The 23,836-nt window shown below is 34.9% G+C and overlaps 1 protein-coding gene across 2 annotated transcripts; it reads right to left on the minus strand.

Annotated features, from left to right (window-relative positions):
• Window positions 1–4,661: 4,661 nt before the first annotated feature.
• LOC134266457 (DNA-directed RNA polymerase III subunit RPC2-like) lies at window positions 4,662–23,696 on the minus strand. Of its 2 annotated transcripts, XM_062748690.1 has the most exons (29): window positions 23,526–23,696; window positions 22,338–22,427; window positions 21,906–21,970; window positions 21,616–21,691; window positions 20,678–20,778; window positions 20,190–20,405; window positions 19,858–19,939; window positions 19,245–19,394; window positions 18,749–18,865; window positions 17,069–17,254; window positions 16,694–16,807; window positions 16,405–16,515; window positions 16,160–16,249; window positions 15,680–15,842; window positions 15,172–15,325; window positions 14,626–14,700; window positions 14,413–14,511; window positions 13,983–14,110; window positions 13,695–13,780; window positions 12,240–12,363; window positions 11,676–11,834; window positions 10,990–11,119; window positions 10,250–10,393; window positions 8,283–8,331; window positions 6,930–6,947; window positions 6,165–6,270; window positions 5,752–5,848; window positions 5,449–5,646; window positions 4,662–4,943 (listed from the first exon to the last, which is right to left on the minus strand). In XM_062748690.1, the coding sequence occupies exons 1-29, from the start codon at window positions 23,592–23,594 to the stop codon at window positions 4,721–4,723; spliced, it is 3,420 nt and encodes a 1,139-aa protein (XP_062604674.1). In that variant the 5' UTR covers window positions 23,595–23,696; the 3' UTR covers window positions 4,662–4,720. The 2 variants fall into 2 exon arrangements, with proteins under 2 accessions (XP_062604674.1, XP_062604675.1); XM_062748691.1 differs by lacking the exons at window positions 4,662–4,943; window positions 5,449–5,646; window positions 5,752–5,848; window positions 6,165–6,270 and adding an exon at window positions 6,701–6,806.
• Between the last annotated feature and the right edge of the window lie 140 nt (window positions 23,697–23,836).

Genomic DNA, 23,836 nt, shown 5'->3' on the forward strand with positions numbered 1-23,836 from the left:
GACTTACTGATACAAAAAGCTAGACTTCTTGAAAATATTGTGTTTAGATTTGAGGAATTGGTTTACGAGGGCTGTTCAATAAATAATGTCCTTAACTGTATGACATACAATAAATATATCATATGATATTAAACTTAACTTTCTCTTATTATTGAATCTTTACTGAATTTATAACATTTTATGTGACCACTTTTCATAACATAATTTCATCGTGAGAAGCTGGGAAACAACGGCTTTTCGAGACACTGCATTATAAATGAATGGCAAAGAATCAGTAAAATAGAGTGAAAATAAAGGCTACATTAAAGCTGCTGTAAAACTTGTTTAAAAAACCCAAAGAAATATTCACTGAAATTTGTGTCATTTACAGCAACCGATACCTGTTTTATAGACAAATGAGCAGGTTGATTTCAATGATAAAATATTATAAAATGGACATCAAAAATGGGTACCCTCCTTGCAAACAGAAATTATAACAACTTATGTATTGTTTGTCAAATTTCAACAAATAATATTTGATGATGTATGATTGACTTTAAAGCAATATGAGCTGCATTTTTGATTTTTTTATTTTGCTGGTAAACTGTGTCATTTTGATTAATCTGTATGTAATCTAAACCCTTCTGATAAATAAAACCAAAACAAAGTTTTAAATTTAAATGTTTCAGAAGAAATATTTCTGTACAACCGAATATAGAGTACATATATACGTATTATATAAGAAATCATTATTGTACAGGACGACAATAATTCAATTTTGCTTCAATCAAAGTGTATAAAAAGTTCTTTCATAGCAAATATGAACAACAGAAGTTTATAAATGTTCTATTTTTCTGTCATTGAAAATTGTTAACTACAAATTTGCAACATTTTTTTCCGATGTCAAACATGCAGCTCATATTGCTTTAAGATACATAGCAACTTTGGTAGGCATTATATCGGGAGTAGTTTACATTGTTTTTACGAAAAGTTTGACAGTAAAAAAGGTTGGTACTCAAAGGTCACCCTATATTTTGAAAAATGAGTGAAAAAGACAGAGTCTACTAAAGTCTTAACAATTATTTTGAAATATCAGTAGACCTCTAATTGTAGTTATCCACGTTTGTTTTATATTCAAACAGATATTGGAACATGAATCTATTGCTTAAAATCATCAAAACAAAATTTACCATAAGATGTGCTTGATAAAAACGCCTGAGGTCTGACAAAAGCAAAGGTATGCAAGAGCACAAAGACAGATTTATAAGCAATTTTCTTAAATATTAGTGGTACTGTTGTTCAAATTCGTATTAGGGGAGACAGTTTAATATCGGGAGGAGTCTGGAAAGTAACTTTTTTTCAACAGGATCGAAAGGTTTATTAGAGGAAGAACCCAGAATCAGGAATTCACTACAGTGAATTTCTTCATGACAGCATCCAAATCCATATGCCCTGAAGAGTAAAAGGTTTTTCGGGATAAACGAAAAGTTGATGTTTTTTCACATTAACAATAATTGCAAGATCTTTGACCTTTTGACTTGTTTCTATTTCCAAACTTGAAAAAAAACACCTTTTTGAAGGAAAAAACAAGTCCAGGAAATCATTGGATCTGTCATTTTCCAGTATACTAAGGGTCATACCAAAAAATGATTTCTAAAAACAATCAGAAATTGGATAAAAAATGTTACAGACATGTGTCTGAATTAAAAGAGATTAATAAGTAAAATCAGGAAGACTAAATCATTCAAAAGCATCGTTTGCTTCTTTCCGAGCACCGAGGACATAATTCATTGAACAGCCCTCGTAGATATTATATCCTAAAAAGGATTTTTGTTCAAGTTTGAATGATCGAAAAGTAAATTATCGGACACACTTATGACCTAATTTGAATTTCTGAAATCCTTCATCAACCATCAAGTTACAGACAAGATTAGTATCTATAATGTTTAGTCCTTCATAAAAACAATAATTTAATCATTTGGGGAATTAATGAAAATACAATTCCTACTTAAAAATAAGGTAAAACAGCTTTCATTTTGTCTTACCTGATACAACATGGCTCCCGGCCCGGTTCTGTCATCTGTTATCACGTGACTAAATACCACTTAAAAACTTTTAAACTGCTAGGTCCGATTTCATTTATGAAGTTGAATGTGTTGTATTCAATATATTTCACAATCTGATTTCATATTATTTTTTAATGTGAATTTAGTTTTGACAATTTTTGTTTTGCATCAACCCATGATACGAAAAGGGTATGTTTAGTATTTTTAATACATACTTGAAATGAATGTAACATAGAGCACACAAATATATCCAATTAAAATATCAACAATTGGAGTTTTATGAAGTGACTTACTTTTACAATTGACGACTGACTTTTACAATTTAAAGTTTAAACATATACAAACTCCAATCACTAAAATGTAAAAGTCAGCTGTCAAATGTAAAAGTAAGTCTCTTCGTAAAACTCCATTAAAATATCGATGATATCAATAATTGTAGTAAAACTATTTTAAAATCATTTATTTTTACCTGCTGGTACATGTATATTGTAATTATATTGATATTTTTCTTTGTTATATTAAAAAAAAACTTTTAAAAGGATAAATAACACAAACAAACTTTTTTTCAAATTAAAATCAGTCAAAAACAAGAGATGTTTATAAAACACTTATGCCCCCCCCCACCACCACAAATTGGAATTTTTCTAATCCAAAAACGCAAAACTCTGTCAAAAATGGTGTGATCATACCCAAAACATAACTTGACCTAGATATTCATCTGACTAATTTTTATACTAAATTCCATTTCAACATGTGCAACTTCTCAAAAGAAAATGAACGGAAACTGCAAAAATATGGAATTTTTCTAAGTCCAAGGGGCATAACTGTCAATTACGGTGTGATCGAGCCCAAAATAACACTTGGCCTAGATATTCATCTGACTAATCTGTATTATACTCAATTCCATTTCAATATGTGCAACTCTCAAAAGAAAATGATCGGAAACTGCAAATAATTGGAATTTTTCTAAGTCCAAGGGGCATAACTCTGTCAATTATGGTGCAGTCGTACCCAAAACAAAGCTTGACCAAGATATTCATCTGACTAATCTGCATACTAAATTCCATTTCAATGCGTGCAACCTTTCTAAAGAAAATGAACGGAAACTGCAAAAAATTGGAATTTTTTTTAAGTCCAAAAAGGCAAAAGTCTGTCAATTATGGTGCAATCGTACCCAAACAAGACTTGGCCTGGATATTCATCTGACTAATCTGCATACTAAATTCCATTTCAATGTGTGCAACCTTTCTAAAGAAAATGAACGAAAACTGCAAATAATTGGATTTTTTCTAAGTCAAGGGGGCATAACTCTTTCAATTATGGTGCGAACGTACCCAAAACAGAACTTGACCTAGATATTCATCTGATATACCTGTATACCAAATTTCATATCAGTATGTGCAACGGTTTTGAAGAAAATGAACGGAAACTAAATGGACCGACAGACAGCAGCAAAGCAATATGCTCCCCTTCTTCAAAGGGGGGCATAAAAATATACCAATCCATTCATCTAATTTTTGTTCGTGTTATATACCCTTAAATATATTTTAAATATATGACTGTAGTTTGTTTAACATCATTCATAAAACAGATCTACATATTAAATGTACAATATAACCCTTTTAAAGCATGATGCGATATTGAAATGGGTACAATTTAGTCTCTTTATATATACCGTATAATCCCTATTAACCGCCCATGCCCCTATAAGCGCGCCCTTAGGTCTTTTTCAATTGTCAGAAAATAAGGGCCCTTGTACTTCGATTAGAATCAACAAGTATCATATCAAAAATATGAAGAAAGTGAAAATGAAACTTGTCTATTATCCAGTTTCTCAGTGAAAAATAAATAATTTAGCATAATTTAGATGGATTATCTTCACTTTAAGTAAAATTATACATTATTTTAGTGGTTCCTAGTATCTATTTATTTTTTAAAGATTTTTTTTAAAGTTAAAATATGACATTATTTATCATAAAGAGAATACTAAAATAAATGCCCCCTTTTTGCAATTTTCTAAGCGCCCAGGGCTGTTAATAGGGATTACACGGTATAACACAGACAGGTTGGTCCCTACACTTGGTTTTGAACCCAGAACCTCTGGCAAGTGAGTTCATTGCTCTACTGATTGTGCCAACTGCTTAACATGCTAGCCCAAGCTAGTATAAAGCAATGCATCACAGACTACAAAATAACCTCCACAAGAGAAAGAGATGTCCTCATCTCTTGAGTAATACACATGTACATGAACTATAAGATAAATATCTGATCTCAATCTACCTACATGGTGCATTCTGGGACAATCAATGTCTTCCACCAGAGAATACCTGGTCCATATGTTAGTGCTAAATGTAACTGAGAATAGTTTGTGCCTTTCTGATTTTTACTCTAGTTTACATCTAGTTAATTGAAATATGTGGAGATAACGAACAGTATTCAACTGCCAATTGTAAATCGACATTCATGCCTTATGACATGTTTCGGTGTGCAGTTTTTAATCCAGAACAAATGGGAAAGAGTTCTCTTATATATGTGTAACAATAATAACATATCCAATCTTTGTAGCATTAAATCCATGACCTCAAACAAAAATTTAACACTATTTTTTGTATCACATTTTTATTTTGGGTCAACAAAATTAATACAAAAAAACCAAATTGAGGAGTTGTCTGTCTTTATACTTCATTATAAGGTTTGAGTGAGAGTCTTGGAGCAATGTTCATTGATTGTAACTCCTGGAATAACAGTTTACAGGCGTACGGCATTTTGAGAGTGGACACGTGACGTGATGATTTACAGAACTCGCACCAGCCCGAGTATCCCAGAAGGCCACATTCACCGCAAACATCCACCTCAAATGCATCACTGGATATCATTAATCTCTCCAACAACAGCATGCTGTAATGTTATAAATAAATGCAACAAATTAATAAAAATAAAATCTGTAATTACACAAAATTACAACATGGGAGAATCTCATTATATCCGTAATGTAATAACTATCCCTCAAATCATATTAACTTTATCCTTTTCTTATTTAAAACACTAAACTAGCCTTGTATCAACTTATTTTCATATTTCATTATATTCATATTTTCATGATTTAATTTTACCTCAAATACACATACACAATAGGACAGCCTCAATTTAATCTTCCTCTATTAACACTAACAATGTTTAAAATCTCACTTCTTTAACAATACACTAACAAGGTCCAAAATCTCACTCCTTGATATGGAGCTAGGTTTGTGTATGATGAATGAGTGTAATAAACATAATTTGTGAAAAAAAAATGTCCAGTAAGGCCCAGGGATGAATATTGGGGGCAGGGGGAGGGTCCTGTCCACAAGAACCTGTGTGTACAACAAGGTCCAAAATCTCACTGGTTGAATAAAACACAAACCTAGCTCCATATCCAATGAGACAATCTCGCTCCATCTCCCCCAGTCTCAGGCCTCCATCTCGAGATCGACCCTCTGTGGGTTGTCGAGTCAGTACAGCTCGTGGACCCTTGGCTCTGGCATGCATTTTATCGAGGACCATGTGCTTTAGTTTCTGGTAGTATATGGGACCAAAGAAAATGTAGGCCTCAAGTGGTTCCCTACAGAAAAAAAAAAAACAAAACAATTTGACCTCTCTTAATATCTACAAAGTTATACTTTCGGGTTAAGTTTTTGGACTTAATATTTCATTCATTATAAGTTACCCTGTTATTCCTGAGGTGACGAAATCTTTGCCAAGATAATTAAATCCATGTCTGACCAAATCTTCTGACAGATCGCACACTTTGTCTCCACCAAAAGCTAAAATAAGTCACATGACTGAATTACACAAAAATAGAAACAGATTGTTAAATTTTGCCTTGGCCTCCGGAACATTCAGTTCAAAATAACACAAACACTTGTTTTCTTAAGTTCTTCCTCCATGCAACTTTCTTTCATTTGATATTTAGTTTGAAAAGTTAAAGAAGATGTTGTGAATGCAATGTTAACTTAATAACTTTTTTTTTATCTGCAAATGAAGTCTTTATTTAGCATTTACATAATTTACATTGAATCCAGCATACAGGTTAACTGTGTACAAAACACTGACATGATTGTATGTAACACACAGAATTACCTGTTCCATAGTGACATTTCCCATCCAGCACACCAGATTTACTCCCCATCAGCTCCATCAGTTTACCCACAGTCATTCTGGAGGGGTAGCCATGGGGGTTCATTATCTAAAGGTCAAACAATGAAGGTCATATATAAAACACAGTCTTTTTTGGAGGGGTACCCGTGGGGATTCATTACCTATAGGTCAAACAATGAAGGTTGTATATAAAAGAAACACAGTCATTGTAGAAGGGTAGCCACGAGGGTTCATTATCTGAAGGTCAAACAATGAAGGTCATACAATGAAGGTCATATATAAAACACAGTCTTTTTTGGAGGGGTACCCATGGGGATTCATTACCTATAGGTCAAACAATGAAGGTTGTATATAAAAGAAACACAGTCATTGTAGAGGGGTAGCCACGAGGGTTCATTATCTGAAGGTCAAACAATGAAGGTCATATATAAAACAAAAACATTCATTTTGGAGGGGTACCCATGGGGGTTCATTATCTAAAGGTCAAACAATAAAGGTCATATATAAGAAAAAGTCATTCTGGAGGGGTACCCATGGGGGTTCATTATCTGAAGGTCAAACAATAAAGGTCATATATAAAACAAACACATTCATTCTGGAGGGGTACCCATGGGGGTTCATTATCTGAAGGTCAAACAATGATGGTCTTGAAACATCCTCTAATAAAACAATCCATAAATATGTATACAATATCAAACACATAAACTGTGTACTGGAGAAGAATTTCAATGTTACATCAATACTTACAATGTCTGGGCAAATTCCCTGAAATTATGAAAATACAAGAGTCGTTAGAAAAGTTCGCGGACACATTGAATTACGGAAAATCTATTGTGAACTGTGAAGTATGACCTATGTCTGAATAAATTCCCATATTTTGTTTATTGGTATGTAAAAAATCAGGTCCATATGATAAAATCTTGAAAATTTACAACGATTTTTACTATAAGGTCATGGGATTCACGGAGCAATCACTTGACGTAAGGCGACGTGAAAACCAGATTTCAACCCATTAAGCTTTGTCGCAGTTCTATAAATCTTTCAATTTTTCAGATTTTCTTCAATCTTTTTCTACTTTAAAATTGAATATCTATATCAAGACATGTTATTTAACTTCCATAATGTCTTTTGTACTAATTCGGATATTACTGAGATCTTAAAAAAAGTCTATGCAGTAGATCGATCAGGTATGGAAACTATGCAAAACCATATACGCGCAACGCAAAGTCCATGCGATACGGGGGTATTGAAGCATCATTGGAGTTAATCATTCAAAATGTTAATCCTTCATTCTGATGAAGCTACAGCCATTTAAAAACTTGTCCCTTGTAGGTGTAGGAAATTCCCGGCAGCATCTTTAACATTTTAATCTCTTTTTAGACATTTTCCAGTCTGCTTACATAATTTTTACGCAGTGCAGTGCTCCATGACGCTCAATGACGTTCCGATTTTTGGCTGTGTTTTCACGCGTTGATCATTTATAAACGGCTATAAAACAGTCATATACCCTCCAATTTAGATCAAATTTTCTCACAATAACGTTTCATGAATACTTTAGCGGCAAGTAAAATATCATAAATCTCTTTGCGCTACAATGGTGCAATTTTTAATTTTAATAAAGAGTCTTTGTGATGTAAACGTACCAAAATGTAGCATGCTCCGTGAAGCAAGTTTTATCAAAATAAGAAAGCTGTATCTTTTTCAATAATCACCGGAAAGAACCGAATTCTTGTATATTTATTGGAAAAAAGGTAAAGATTTTATCTGGAAAGTTTGACTGGTTTCGGGGAAATAGCGCGCTCACAATAGAACTTGCCCGCGAACTTTTCTAACACCTCGTACATAATGATTTAAAGATACACTCCATTTTTGTGCAACATATTGAATTTAGTGTACATATATTGAGACAAACTAAAATTTAAATTACTATGTACATGTAACATTATATAAATATGAAGATACATTGCATTTAGATATTGCTCCAGACTAGGTTATTATTCATGATATTTACATGTTATGTTTTTTTTTTTGTTAAACGGCTCCAGAGTATTATCAACAGCTTTTGCAGAAAATTAATTTCAGATCATTTTTCATACATACCAGATCAGTAAATGGCATATCTTCTTGGGGTACAATTAATCCACAAACCCTTTAAATATTAAAAATATGTATTGTTCAATAACTGTGTACAGTGTACATGTAAAAATATACAGAGGTCCAAAATTTAACATATAAAACAAACATTAACAAGAGGCCCAGGGGCCACAGCACTCACCTGAGCACATCAGCTAGGAAAAACCACATATGATTTGGACAAACTAGAATCTACACTACCTGAGGATAATTCTACATAAATATTACTAATCATGGCTTTGAAATACTTGAAAAGAAGATTTTAAAAGGTTTCCCTTTATATTCCTATGAGAATAAATTTTTGGTCGACCATTTTGGCCCCATCCTACCCCCTGGGGGTCATGATTTGAACAAACTAGACTCTACACTACCTGAGGATGATTCCACATGAGTTTCATCTTTCCTGGCCCAGTGGTTCTTGAGAAGATTTTTAAAGATTTTTCTTATATATTCCTATGTTAAACTTGGGTCTACACTACCTGAGGATAGTTTCACATGAGTTTCATCTTTCCTGTCTCAATGGTTCTTAAGAAGAATTTAAAAAAAGATACTGACTCCTAGGTAAAACTTTGATCAGCCATTTTGGCCCCACCCTCCCCCTGGGGGTCGTAATTTGAACAAACTTAAATCTGCACTATCTGAGGATGATTCCACATGAGTTTCATCTTTATTCCACATGAGTTTCATCTTTCCTGGCCCAGTGCTTCTTGAGAAGAAGATTTTTAAGGATTTTTCCTATATATTCCTATGTAAAACTTTGATCGGCCATTTTGGCCCCACCCTACCCCCGGATGAATCCATATGAGTTTCATCTTTCCTGGCCCAGTGGTTCTTGAGAAGATTTTGAAAGATTTTCCTATATATTCCTATGTAAAACTTTGATCAGCCATTTTGGCCCCACCCTACTCCCAGGGGTCATAATTTGAACAAAGTTGAATCTACACTATCTGAGGATGATTACACATGAGTTTCATTTTTCCTGGCCCAGTGGTTCTTGAGAAGAAGATTTTTAAAGATTTTTCCTATATACTCCTATGCAAAACTTTGATCAGCCATTTTGGCCCTACCCTACCCTACCCCCAGGGGTCATGATTTGAACAAACTTGAATCTACACTATTTGTGGATGATTCCACATGAGTTTCATCTTTCCTGGCCCTGTGGTTCTTGAGAAGAAGATTTTTAAAGATTTTTCCTATATATTCCTATGTAAAACTTTGATCGCCATTTTAGCCCCACCCTACTCCCGGGGGTCATGATATGAAAAAATTTGAATCTACACTATCTGTGGATGATTCCACATGAGTTTCATCTTTCCTGGCCCTGTGGTTCTTAAGAAGAAGATTTTTAAAGATTTTTCCTATATTTCCTATGTAAAATTTTGATCGGCCATTTTGGCCCCACCCTACCCCCCGGGGTCATGATATGAACAAAATTGAATCTACACTACTTGAGGATGATTCCACATAAGTTTCATCTTTCCTGGTACAGTTGTTCTTGAGAAGAAGATTTTTTTTAAAATGGCATTAATTTTTCTCAAATTCATAATTATCTCCCCTTGGAAAAGGGTGTGGCCCTTCATTTGAACAAACTTGAATCCCCTTTACCCAAGGATACTTTGTGGAAAGTTTGGTTGAAATTGGCCCAGTGGTTCTTGAGAAGAAGATGAAAATGTGAAAAGTTTACGACGACGACGACAACGACAACAACGACTACGACAACAACGACAAAGACAGACAACGGACAAATTTTGATCAGAAAAGCTCACTTGAGCCTTCGGCTCTGGTGAGCTAAAAAGTGATTTACATAAGGCTGGTTATCTCCCTTTCATATTAATGGTCAGGGACACAGACACTTAAATTTTACAATTATTATTATAGGAATTATTCAATTGACTTGAAGTAACAACTAAATCTGTAATATTTAGCTGGTTTACCCCTTCTGTCCATGCCTGCTGCTGAATTTATCCCCGATCTCCGGCCTCCGAGTCTGTCGCTGTAGGATCTTAATTAAGAACGCTTCCTCCGGATTGGACGTAATCAGAACTTTCTCTATATAACAGGCCTCTGCACCTTTGTAACTGAAATTGACACATATACATGTACATAGAGGATATTATATTTTTGTCAACTGGATTTGAATTTAATTCACTAATTGGAAAGGATTTTTCTATATTTTGATGTGTACAAAGCACAACTTCATGAAGAGAAAAAAACTACTGAAGGTGATAACTACCTGATACATGTAGGAGGGTGTCTACAGTCTGGTTCATAAGGTCCCCTGGAGTATCTAATCAATACATGTACATCACGTGATAAGGACTTCACTATAAGCTGGCTCCTGGTGTTGAGGATGTTTTCATACATAAGTTATGGGAACCTCCCTATACTCTAAGGAATGGGGATGTATTAATACTTACGTGATGGGGACCTACATATATTCTGGGGTTGAGTACTGGGGATACATTAATACTTACGTTATAGGTACCTCTCTGTAATCTGGTCCCTGGGGCTGACCCTGTGGTGTAGGAAACTGCTGTATGGGGTTCATTGTCACCGTGGGATACATTAATACTTACGTTATAGGTACCTCCCTATACTCCGGCCCCTGGGGCTGACCCTGTGTTGTAGGAGAGTAGACCCTGGTGTTGAGTACTGAGGATGTATTAATACTTACGTGATGGGTACCTCTCTGTAATCTGGCCCCTGCGGTTGACCCTGTTGTGTAGGAGACTGCTGTATTGGGTTCATCGTCACCGTGGGCATCCACTTATTGACAAGCACCTGTCTGTTCTCCATTCTCTCTCCTTGGTAATCAATAAAGAGTTTAGTATTAAAATGATAATTGTCTTGGACATACTGAGTAAAGGCTCTTACAATGACGAATAAATGGTGGTTGAGAAATCTGAAATGTGAGTATTTCATCAAAAAAGACATTACTTATTTCTTCATTAAACATACAGCCTTGAAGACATTTTAACTGGATATTATTTCCATATACACGTAAGTTATTATGCATCACTTAGGGGTAGGCATACCTAATAACATGCACATCATTCATGTAATAAGTTTTGCTGTTTTGGAAATTGAACTAGTCCAGTCTCCTTTAGCCATCACACAGTCTGACTCTTTGTAAGCTAGTCTGACTATGTGTAAGCTAATTTACTAGTAAGAAGTTTGTCCTCATAATCACAAATAGGTTCTGAAGAAATTCAAACATCACATAATCTTTAATTTCTGATTTAAAATATATAGAAAATAGGTATAAAAAAAAGATTATTTGGTATATGAAGTTAAATATTTTACAGCTTTCCTGTATTCCCTTCAAATTGAATCATTGACCAGTAAAGAGAGACCTCACACCTGGTGAACAGATCCCGTCTGAGTCCAGAGCCTCGTGTTTCCAGATTGGTTTGTGACTGTTGGCGTCCACCATGGGACCCATCACTTTGTCAAAGCTCTGGTTAGTGTATCTCTTCAGGGTACAGGCCTGTTTTCTGTAAACCAAGCACCGACCAAAACCTACAGAAATAGGGAAAAAACCTGAACTATGTGTTTTAGGCAAATTTCTTCATACTGAAAACAAAATGACTGAATTCAATAATTACAACGAATCTTAAGTTTATGAAAGCCTTGAATTCAATAATATGTTATTCATGATCATATCCTAGACCATGCTTGTAAGACTTCGAAAATAAGCCAGACAAATATGAGTTCAACCCTTGTCTAATTAAATGGTACATGTAAATTTCAAATGTTATGGTCATTTTGCAGACAAAAAGATGAAAAATATAATAGGTCCCTAAAAAACTTCTCACATTTCAAGAAATAATTGAACTGTACTTTTCTCTTTTGTAACTTTCTGGAAGTCTAAGTCCATGCTCTAAGTCATGGTAAGAGAGTATTATACTTGTTAAGTAGACTGACCCCTGTCCAGTGAAGCCTTGTTCAGGACCAGGGCATCCTCAATGTCATACCCACTGAAGCTCATTACCGCCACTGTGGCATTCTGTCCCGCCGGTAACTTGTCAAAGTGGATCAGCTCTATAGTCTACACAGAAAAAAATCATTACAATCATAAATTAATGTGCTTATTGACAAACATTTATTGTTATTGCTGAAGTATTTAGAATTTGAAAGATTATTTTTCCAGCATAATATTTATGGACATTGTAACAAATTTCATTTTGCTAAATATTTTGGTCTACGAATACCATCTTCTGCTAGATCTTGTATTGTTAGCTATGAAGAGACATAGGACTATGTATATTCAAAAGTACAAAATATTGACAAGAATGATATTTATGCAAGGATTTCAAGCATCTCCACTTTATTTTTGGAATGCTGTTTTCCAGGAGTTGCAGACCTACCTTAGCAGGGCTCGACATTAACTTTTTTTCCTACTTGTCAATTCGGACAAGTGACCAAGATATTTACTTGTCCGAACTTCAACTTCACTTGTCCGAAAATTTTTCAATGAATATCTTCTGTCAACTTGAAAAATATTATTTAAATTAAAAAATTACATATGCTTGATTTATTAGTGTTGTTATTGATAAATAAGACAAACACATGCAAAATAAAGATTTGTCTAGACTTCCTGTCCTGACAACAACATAAATGTTCGCAAGAGAATCTGTAATATCAATCAAATATATTCTGAACTCACAAACGTCATAAGATCCACGCCATGCAATATTATGGCTGCAATTAGTGTATATCGATCCCGATCAAGTGTGAACTTACAAAGCGATTGATATCAGGATCCAAATTCGGGTTAATTTACTGTTTCCGTTTTTATTCAATAAACTTTTCAATAGAAACTGTTGTTTATTATTATTACCTGAAGACTTCTTAACATCAAAAATCACTTGTCCAATTGGACAAGTGCCCAGCAATATTCACTTGTCCGAATTTTTTTTTCATTGGTACCGGACAAGCGGACAAGTGTTAATGTCCAGCCCTGCTTAGATTTAACCAGTGGAGACCTACCTTAGATTTAACCAGTGGAGACCTATCTTAGATTTAACCAGTGGAGACCTACCTTAGATTTAACCAGTGGAGATCTACCTTAGATTTAACCAGTGGAGATCTACCTTAGATTTAACCAGTGGAGACCTACCTTAGATTTAACCAGTGGAGATCTACCTTAGATTTAACCAGTGGAGTTCTACCTTAGATTTAACCAGTGGAGACCTACCTTAGATTTAACCAGTGGAGACCTACCTTAGATTTAACCAGTGGAGACCTACCTTAGATTTGACCAGTGGAGATCTACCTTAGATTTAACCAGTGGAGATCTACCTTAGATTTAACCAGTGGAGACCTACCTTAGATTTAACCAGTGGAGACCTACCTTAGATTTGACCAGTGGAGACCTACCTTAGATTTGACAAGAGGAGCCTGAGGATAACACAGTAGATACATCAAAGTGTCTATTCTGTTCCTCTGGTTATAACCAATGGTACCTGTAAAACATTTACATAATCACCTAATTAAAAGTCCTTTAAAATGTACTTAGGGTTTTTCTCTTCAATTTTTTTTTATTGCTTTAAAAATGGTTCTTTTAAATAAGTTTTAAAAATAGAAAGACAGTATTAATTCTTTATTTGATCTTCCATCTCAATTTTTAGAGTCTCCATCTTGCTGACATGCAGTTGGTGAACTCACCCATAGCCTGCTTGCCCATAGCACACTGGTAGGTGTTCCTGGGAGATTGGTTGTGGTGGGGGTAGGGTATTAATCCTGCACACACTCCCAGAATGGTGAAAGGTTCTATCTCTAAATGAGTGGTCTCCCTTTAAGATAAAATTAAAATGCACTGTAAATCTCTGTTAAAACTAAAGCAAGTTTAAATTATTTCATGAAAGTTCTTTGAGTCATAATGCTTTCTCTTCATACACACATATACATGTATTGTAGAATATAATGTTCAGTTTAATTGACATATGGCAGTAGAAATTTTTTTATGTAAATTCAGGTAAAAGTCACATCTGTGTTAAAAAAATATTCATTTTTTTTTCCTCAAGTCAACTGATGTGGAAAACATTTTATACATGTATTTCCTTTTTATACAAGATTAGTTGAAATCATTTCATACCAGGTGATGCCAGACTCGTACAGTGACACCATACAGTCATTCTCTTCATTTACATCTAGATACTCCACCAGACCCTCCTTCAGGAAATCATCAAAACTCCTACAAATCAAAGAATGTGTGAAGCTTTAGAAACTGTGGGGACTTTGCTTCTATAACAAGAATGGTGGCTTAGTAAAAATTAATAAATTAATTGGGTGCCATGTAAACCTTTACCTGAATCCCTGAGTGAGTTCCTCTATGTGTCTTTGTTTCACCAGAGGTTGTCCTTTTTGGACAATTATATAAGGCCTGCAACAAAGTTTTCAAAAAAGTGTAAAATAAAAGTTTAAAATATTGCAGGTCAGGAGTGAAAGAAAACATTGAAATAAAATGTATCTTAGTGTTCAAGATTTTAAACTTGATAAACATGAAAATTCAATTCATGAAACACTGTGCATATCATACACCAATGACTTTCAAAAAACATGCTTCATTAATAAGTAATTACTGTAAACCAACTTTTATTCGCGACGAGTTTATTTCACGATTTACCGGGGATAAACATGTTCGTGACGATTAATTTTCGCCATCAAGCTTTTTTGGATCTATTTTTATAGGATACACACATTTTAAGAACTGTTCGCGACGATAAATATTCGCAATGATGAGGCTCTTGCGAACTTCGTGAAAATTTCTTGCACACGAATAAAAGTTGGTTTACAGTAATCCTTTACATGAACAAGTGATGCAAGATCTTCTGTGTGTTCTAAAGTTACCTACCTACATAATCTTCCTCCATCAGTAGAAATATAAACACAGCGGTGGGTATGGTTAGTACAGACCGACACAAACTCACTGATGTAACCCGACCGTCGCATCAAACGAAAGGTACGAACCAGTTTATGGTAGTCACGTATCACTCCCAAAATGTTACCTGGTAAACAAATTCATTAAATTAACAATATCAGGCAATAAAAAAGATGAGTATTCTGGTCTATACAAGAATGATAATGGAACAAAAATACGGAAGTCAAATTAATAAAATCTACATTCAATTTGATCCTTTTAACAGATTTTTTCCCCCATATAATAATAAAATCAAATTGCCTTGCCTCAGCATCAATTTAAACATTCATTTCTTTCCAATTATACCATGCATTTTGTAAAGATAGAAAACTACTGTTGCTGAAATGTTTGCATTCAACTACTTATTGTAAGCATTAAGGATGGCGAAACATGCTATAAAGCAATAAATTATATACTCTAACACTTGTATATAAAACCTCACCATTGAGGAAGACCAGATAAACCCTGGAGCTGGTCATCTCCTCCCCACTCAACAGCTGTATGTCCTCTACTCCAAGGTTAAAGGCAAGGCGAATAATCGGCCCCTCGTCCAGGTCCGTAGTGATGTGGGTCATCAGGGCAAGGTTCTTCACAAGTCCACAGGCCTGGAAATAAACAGTCAGTGATTGGTCAACAGAAATAAAAGAGGGTTAGTGATTGGTCAACAGAAAAAAAGGGTCAGCGATTGGTCAACAGAAATAAAAGAGGGTTAGTGACTTGTAAACACAGAAAGAGGGTCAATGATTGGTCAACAGAATAAGAGGTGTCCAATGATTGGTTAATAATCTGGTCAATCGGTCTTTGATTGACAGTACAGCCAGCTTTGAGCAATAACAAAGCAGTCCTCTTTCTTATAATATGTGAAAAAACAGTTTCATTTTTTGATATTGTTTTATAAATAGACGAGTATGATTAGAATTACCTCCCCTTCAGGTGTGTCTGAGGGACACAGCATTCCCCACTGTGAGGGCTGGAGAGAACGTGGACCGCTGACTTTCCTCGTCTTCTCAAACTGTAAACACAAACAGGTTATATATTGTACACAATCATGTAAATAATAGAACTGGCTCAATTTGACCCATCAGGAAATGAATATCTTAATCATAAAAAAAAACAATACTTCATTTAGTATCAGATATATCCAAACTCTGAATGTTTGTTACTGACCTGACTAGATATTCGGGTCATCATCCCCAGGCAGGAGATGTAAGAGAGGCGAGACAGAACCTGTGTGACCCCAGCTCTCTCCATCTTAAATCTCTTGATCGACCAGTTACCCTGCAAACAAAATTATATTGTTAGTGTAATGTACTAATGACAAGATTAATTTTAGAAATTGCGTTGACCTCTACCACTTAGCGTAGAAATTGCGCTGACCACTACCACTGTCTTACTTTAGAAATTGTGTTGATCTCTACCACTTACCATAGAAATTGCATTGACCACTACAACTTACTGTAGATATTGCGTTGACCAGTCCATTAGTAATCTGGTCCTGTCTCATGTGTTTGATGATGTCAAACTGGGCAGCCCTGGGTTTAGGAATCGTCATGTCTGCTATCCTCTTCAACTAATTGGAAGAGAGAAAAGATATGAAGGAATTCATCAAGCAGTACTTAGTGTTTACAATTACATTATCCATCCTAAATACAGTCCTACAGAATTATATAAAAGTAATGCAGTACTTCACAGAAAGGTAGGGTCAGAAAAATATGAAAAGTTAAGCATCTAAAAGGTCATGCAAATCAGAGAAATTTTAAGTCACTAATTGTACATGTTCAATATATGAAAGTAATACAATTACTCCATCAATGTAATACATGTACTGTACCTCTGAGTTGAACTTTTTGAACAAATCTTCAAACAATAAAGAGAGAAGTTGTCCTGCTAACTCCAGCCTCTTGTTGCCGTAGTAATCGCGGTCATCACCTTTGACCTGCTGATCTTTAGCCAGGATGACCCGTCTGACCATCAGGGCCAGGTAAGCTGCCTTCAACTTAAAGTTCCACTCCACAACCTGGACAGCAATGATATATACAGTCAAACTTGTCTTAGCGGCCACCCGAAATCAACGGCCACTTGCAGTCAGCGGCCACTTTCAGTTCCCCCGATGATTTTTACTATATATTTTAACTGGAATAAACAGCCACCTGTGTAACGCGGCCAGCGGCCACTCAAATCCTCCCCCAACAACCTTATTGACACTGTAATAGGCGGCCATTTTGTCACTTGTTGCGATTCTATCAGTTTTAAATGTGATGGCTTGGGCAATTATATCCTCGATAGTCAATTTAACCTATTAATGCAATTAAAGAAATTGCTTTTAGATACTCGGTTTTTGTTCATGATAAAAATAAATATTTGTCCTGTTAGATCAATTTGTAATTATTTTTCAAGATCGCCGATTGAAAAATTAAAAGAATTTTATTACTGTACAAGTGATACTTTCCTCTAGATATAAAGAAATTCACACCTTTAGATTTTGATTCCATGTAGAAGCCCTAATTGCTACTCTTGTAAAAACAAAGTGCTTCATATGGCATGATTATCTCGTGCTATCAAGAGACGATTGATAGGGATTAGTCACGCTCTACTGCATTTGACACCTGTGTTATGGAATGATTTTCAACTGCGTAAATACATATCTCTGGTCAACTGGTTACTTTTATTTTTGTGTATGTTATATAGAAATTCTGACAGCTTTATAAACAATAAAATTAATCAGACTTTATAAACTTGAGTAAGTAAGTTAATTACCGATTGATTAAGTTGGGGGGGGGGGGTACACTGCTGACTATTTTTTTCACATATGCATGTAAGTGAATTTTGATTGACATATTCTTACTTAAATTCCTATGATTTATTTTATTAACCATTAAACTGTATTTTTGTGTATTTTTTCTTTATAAAAAGGATAATAGTCAGGTACTATATGTATTTCTTCAAATGAAATTAAAAGAATTAATTTTTTTTAATAATTCAATGTAACAAAAGCACACTTATGAATGCATGATGTTTAACTAATATGTAGGAACAGAAACATGCACAAAACCTTAAACATTTCGAATTCTTTAGTATTCTTTTTACATGAGCTTTAATTATTATATATACACATAAAAAGCTTTTGTGAAATTGAACTGTTTACCCCGGTAATTATGATTAATTAATTAAACTGTAGTGCTTAATGTTGTTTATTTATTGACAAATGTCCTTTTCGAGGGCAAACTGAAATAAGAGGCCACCTATCTTAAGTGGCCAGTTTCCAGACTTCCAAAAGGTGGCCTCTTAAAACAAGTTTGACTGTATTATTAGAACACATACACCTGTGTATGAATCATTGGATCTGGATTTGCTTTTAGAGAGTCATTATTATGTTGCAAGCACATTAAAATCTTAATCCTTCAATACATTTTTTTTTCCAAACAAGAATCATTTTGTCAAATCAATCTATACATTGAATATAAATTCACAATCTTGAATTCTTTGCATCTCTCTAGATTTTTCCACCTACCGGTACATGAGCTAGCACTATGTCATGCAGAGCCTCTCGGGCCTCATCAATCTTGGTTTTCTTGGATCCTCCCCACACTCTTCTCTGTCTAACTCTCTGTCCTATATACTTTAAAGCCTGAAATCAGAGGGTAAATACATAGAAATAACTTAATATCCAGTCATTAAAAGTTATAATTATTCAAGGTAAAAATATCAGGCAAGAACAAGATTAAATGGGAATACTTCTACTTAGCAAACCTCTATAAACCTCTATAAATATGGTGTTGTAATATTGCAAAAAAGTTGTATTCATTGTGAAAAATTGTACCGTATTTAAAAACACTTAGAGGAGTGGAAGAGTAGTAAAAATTCCTGTTGTTTATGTATGTTGGAAGGACAAAGTTAAAATGACTACTTTTAGTTCATTAAACACATATTTATTACAAGTATGGACACAGACATTTCATATAAAAGACGGAGAATTAGTTTGCAGGTATAACAATATCTATATTTACCTGTAGCTGTGTGAAGACTTGGGCGCGGTGACACTCTTCCAGACATGGAGCGACAGACGTCAGAATCTCCTCCTCACTGCCGATCATCTGTACGATTTCCTGATCGCACTCTATCCCCATTGCCTTAAAGGCTATAGCTACAGGGATGTCCTAAAACATTACATTACATATCAATGTACAGTACATAGCAGTACAGGGATGTCCTAAATTAGCATCCTACATTGTCATTCCTATAGCTACAGGGAAGTCCTTAAATAGCATCATAAGACATCACACAAATGATACATTATAATTTCTATAATTATGGTACAGGGATGTCTTAAAATTTCATGCTACATTGTATTTTCTATACATTACAGGGATGTCCTGAAATGTCATGTTACATTGTTATTTCATAAAATGTCACACTACATTGTAATCTTAGAACAATATTGTTACCTACTTTTTCTTATTTATTTTGTATTATACTGAGAAGTAGTTGGTTATTAAAAAAAATCTTTTTTCGCCTATCCTACCTTAAGCTTTATATTTAAAAGGGAATTTTAACACATTTTACAGCATATACCTCCATGACCAAAATGTATCAAGTACCCTGTAACTATGGTAACCTTACCTCGGTGAATGTGTTGTGTCGGAGGTAGTATTTCTCGTGCTTTGTGGAAACATACGTCTTACTTTTTCTTTCATGAGTGGAGCTGTCATGGGGAAAAAGAAATCACCTTAAAATACATGATGGTATTGCGGAACATATTAAGTTGGAATTTTTTGAAAAAAAAAGTTTTTGGGTTCATTTTTTCCCCCACTAACCTTGTAACTGAGCATTATATTGGGTACATGTATTTATATTTATCACTATCTTTGTAACCGAGCATTCTATTGTGTATTTATTTTTAGCACTGACCTTAAAACGGAGCATCCTATTGTGTATCTATTTTTAGCACTGACCTTGTAACCGAGCATTCTATTGATCGATTTCTCCCTATCTCGGTGTCCACCATCATTCTATTTTTAGACAGCTGCTCCTGGATTAATATGACCTTCTCTGTCCCCCGGGTGATGAAGTACCCCCCGGGGTCCATAGGACACTCGTTTAGTTTGGCCATCTCGGCCGGACTCTTACCGTTCAGTACACAGTTAGAGCTCCTCAGCATGATGGGCATTCTACATAAACAAATCACAAATACAAATGTGTTAAATTCATTAGTTTTACTGTAATTCACTACATAATTTACAAGAAATTTATTTCTCTGAGTTATTATGGAAGACACCCACTTGCAAAAATTGGCATGCATAAGTTTTGATTGGTGTAGACTATACTGAGCAATAAACAAAAACAGATGATAAATTGTACAAATAAAACAAGAATCTTTTTAAAAATTCCTATTAGTGTTATGGAAAGGTTAAGCGGAATCTGTCGGTGAGTTTATCATTACCTGCCTATGGGTAGGTTGTTCCTAACAATCCTCTGGTTTCCTCGAGTGTACTCAATATCCACGGTGATAGGAGCAGAGTAAGTCATGTCCCGCAAACGACACTGCAAATAACAACAGCAAGCTTCTTTAAAGAAAATTACAAGGGTAAAACTTCTCTCCTCATAGACTTCAAGCAAATATGTACCCAGGTTTTGAGAATATAAATTAAATGGGTTGTTTAATAGCTGAAGAGAATTACTATACATGAGATACAGGTTTGGTTGGATAAAAGTCATGTATATCTTTGAGGTGAACTTAGTTTGAAAAGATGCAAATCAAACTTATTTTTGTAAAGTGAGATGTGATACTTACCTTGTAAATCTGTGATAGATTATATGAGAGATGAGTCTGAGATAGGTGAGGTGTGAAACAAACTGACTTTATGGGCTGAGATAGGTTTCGTGAGATGTGAGACTTACTTCGTGAGGTGAGATAGGTTTCGTGAGATGTGAGACTTACTTCGTGAGGTGAGATAGGTTTTGTGAGATGTGAGACTTATTTCGTGAGATGAGATAGGTTTTGTGAGATGTGAGACTTACTTCATGAGATGAGATAGGTTTCGTGAGATGTGAGACTTACTTCATGAGGTGAGATAGGTTTCGTGAGATGTGAGACTTACTTCATGAGATGAGATAGGTTTCGTGAGATGTGAGACTTACTTCGTGAGGTGAGATAGGTTTCGTGAGATGTGAGACTTACTTCATGAGATGAGATAGGTTTCGTGAGAGGTGAGACTTACTTCGTGAGGTGAGATAGGTTTCGTGAGATGTGAGACTTACTTCGTGAGGTGAGATAGGTTTCGTGAGATGTGAGGCTTACTTCCTGAGATGAGATAGGCTTCGTGAGATGTGAGGCTTACTTCCTGAGATGAGATAGTTTTCGTGAGATGTGAGACTTACTTCGTGAGGTGAGATAGGTTTGGTGATGTTAAATCCTTCCTCCACATCTGGCATTCCAACATAAATATTCAAATACCTAACGTCACCAAAATAAAGGTCATTATAGGCTCACAAAAAACATGGGAGATTGTTAATTGGGACTCTACATAATGATTTACCACTTGACATATTAAGGTATATTGTAATACATCTTTTCATTCTGATATGATTTAATTTTTTTTAACTTCATCATGATAAAGTTACTATAAAATTTATTTGGTATAAAAAATAATTTGTACTTGTGTACTTACTTCATGTAAAAGTTTGGATCTGCATCACTTAATATTTTGTCATTGGCTTTCATTATGTTTTTAATCTAAAATTGAATAATTATATAATGGTATTTAGCAATCATGTAATGGTACACATTTAATTAAAACAGATTTTTTTTACATTCTTTTCAAGAAAAAAAAATATACACCAATCCACATGATCCAGGTACAGCAAAACCCGGTTATCAAGAAGTCACTGGGACCTATGAAACTACTTCACTACATCCATTATATAATCGTATAAGAACTTTATTAAATTTATATAGCTGGGGATCCAAGATGACTTCGCATAGCTGTAAATTTGCAATATCTGTGTTCATAATAAACGAGTTTTGCTGTATCCATTTTCTTTGTCCATCTGTCCTTAAACAGATCAGCTAACAGATTTGTCTCCCTTTGTCTGATACTCACCTCCACATTGATAAAGTAATTAAAGGAATCTATATGTTGTTTGACCAGCCCCTTCACCTTCAGAAATGCAGGCAGCAACTTCCATTTCTCCTACAAATAAAATATATTTAACATGTTTAAGGAATCACTGTCTAGTTAGTACATGTATTGTATTCCAGGGCATCAACGATAGTGGGAAACATGGGATGATTTGCATAACGGGCATTCCGGGCACAAAACCCCAAATGAAATTGTGTGACACTGCATTGTCTGAGATTAGGAAGATGTCTGTCCAAAATTTTTATCTCGACGAATCTCGCTCTCGCTCAGTTTGATTATTTATACTTCTGCTTCTGCAATGTACTGCCCACAATCAACTAGTTGATTATTATGGCATGTGTGGTGCGCATGGAGTTCCAAAATCATAAAAATTTAAAAGGTTAAAAGGTTAAAATATTAATTATGATTCATGGCATATAGGTGGTCACCTGAGACCTAAAGGTCTCAAGTGTTTTTGCCATGACAATCTCTGGTGGTAGGTGGTTCCACTCTTTGATGGTACGAGGGAAGAACGAGAATTTTCTATAGTCACTTTTACAAGATGGTAATTGGTAGGCTTCTTGGTGAGTATGTTGTGATCGACGTAGTGGTGGAATAAGTCGATCATGCTTGGTAACGGCAACATCATCATGAACGATCTTATAAAACAGGATGCTTATAAAACAGGACGAGTCTGGAAATTCGCCTACGTTCTTCCAGTGTTTGCCATTGCAGATGTTGTATCATGCTGTCCACACTTGACCTGTTTCCATGCCTATTGCTTACATAGCGTGCAGCACGTCGTTGGACCATTTCCAGATTATGGATGTCTTTTTGGGTGTAGGGGTCCCAGACAGGTGCTGCGTACTCCAACTGGGGTCTAACTAATGACTTATACGTATTCTCCTTTATTGATGTTGAGCTGATATTTAAATTTCGGCGGAGAAATCCTAAGGTCTTCTTTCCTTATATGCTTAGGTCTGTTTTTTTCTCTTTGAAGTTAACTTCTACAGTGTCAAGGAAAATATTTTACATATAGGCCTTCCAACTACTATACAACTGCATGTGTACAAAGTTTTTATATTTTTTTTTCTTTCTCTCACTTTTTTAAAACAGTCAGTGTCACAGTGACTCTACTTCTTGGGGCCCCTGTTAAAGTTAAGCCAATACCTTTATGGTCTTAATTGGCGCCGCCAATTTTTCTTTGTCCATCCGCATAATTTCTTCTATGTCCTCCATGCTTGTCTTGTTGTATTGTCTGTGTCGTGCAGCTACAAAAAATCTTACATTGCTGTTTCGTCAGTTTCACTTTTCACCAAGCATGTTTCTAGTTGAATGCCGAGCCCGAGGATTTATAATAATCATAACTTAATTATTGAAAAAGAAAACTGAAGCAGTTAAAAATGATCAAACTTCATCAGTTTGATTAAAAAATTTTGATAAAATGATTAAAAAAATTAAAAGATGTTTTTAAGGAAAAA

This window comes from Saccostrea cucullata, unplaced genomic scaffold, assembly GCF_032062105.1.
Source record: "Saccostrea cucullata isolate Sc308-1 unplaced genomic scaffold, CSIRO_AGI_Scuc_v1 ctg1298, whole genome shotgun sequence".
Classification (NCBI taxonomy): Eukaryota; Metazoa; Mollusca; class Bivalvia; order Ostreida; family Ostreidae; genus Saccostrea; species Saccostrea cuccullata.

Excerpts from the sequence above, each read along its gene's own strand:
- LOC134266457 (XM_062748690.1), bottom strand. The coding sequence starts at position 23,594 with ATGGAGGACATAGAAGAAATTATGCGGATGGACAAAGAAAAATTGGCG. Across the intron at positions 20,779-21,615 it reads AACCTATCTCACCTCACGAA|TGTCGTTTGCGGGACATGAC; the intron begins GTAAGTCTCACA and ends TGTTATTTGCAG. Across the intron at positions 11,120-11,675 it reads AGACGGGATCTGTTCACCAG|GAGAGAGAATGGAGAACAGA; the intron begins GTGTGAGGTCTC and ends TTGATTACCAAG.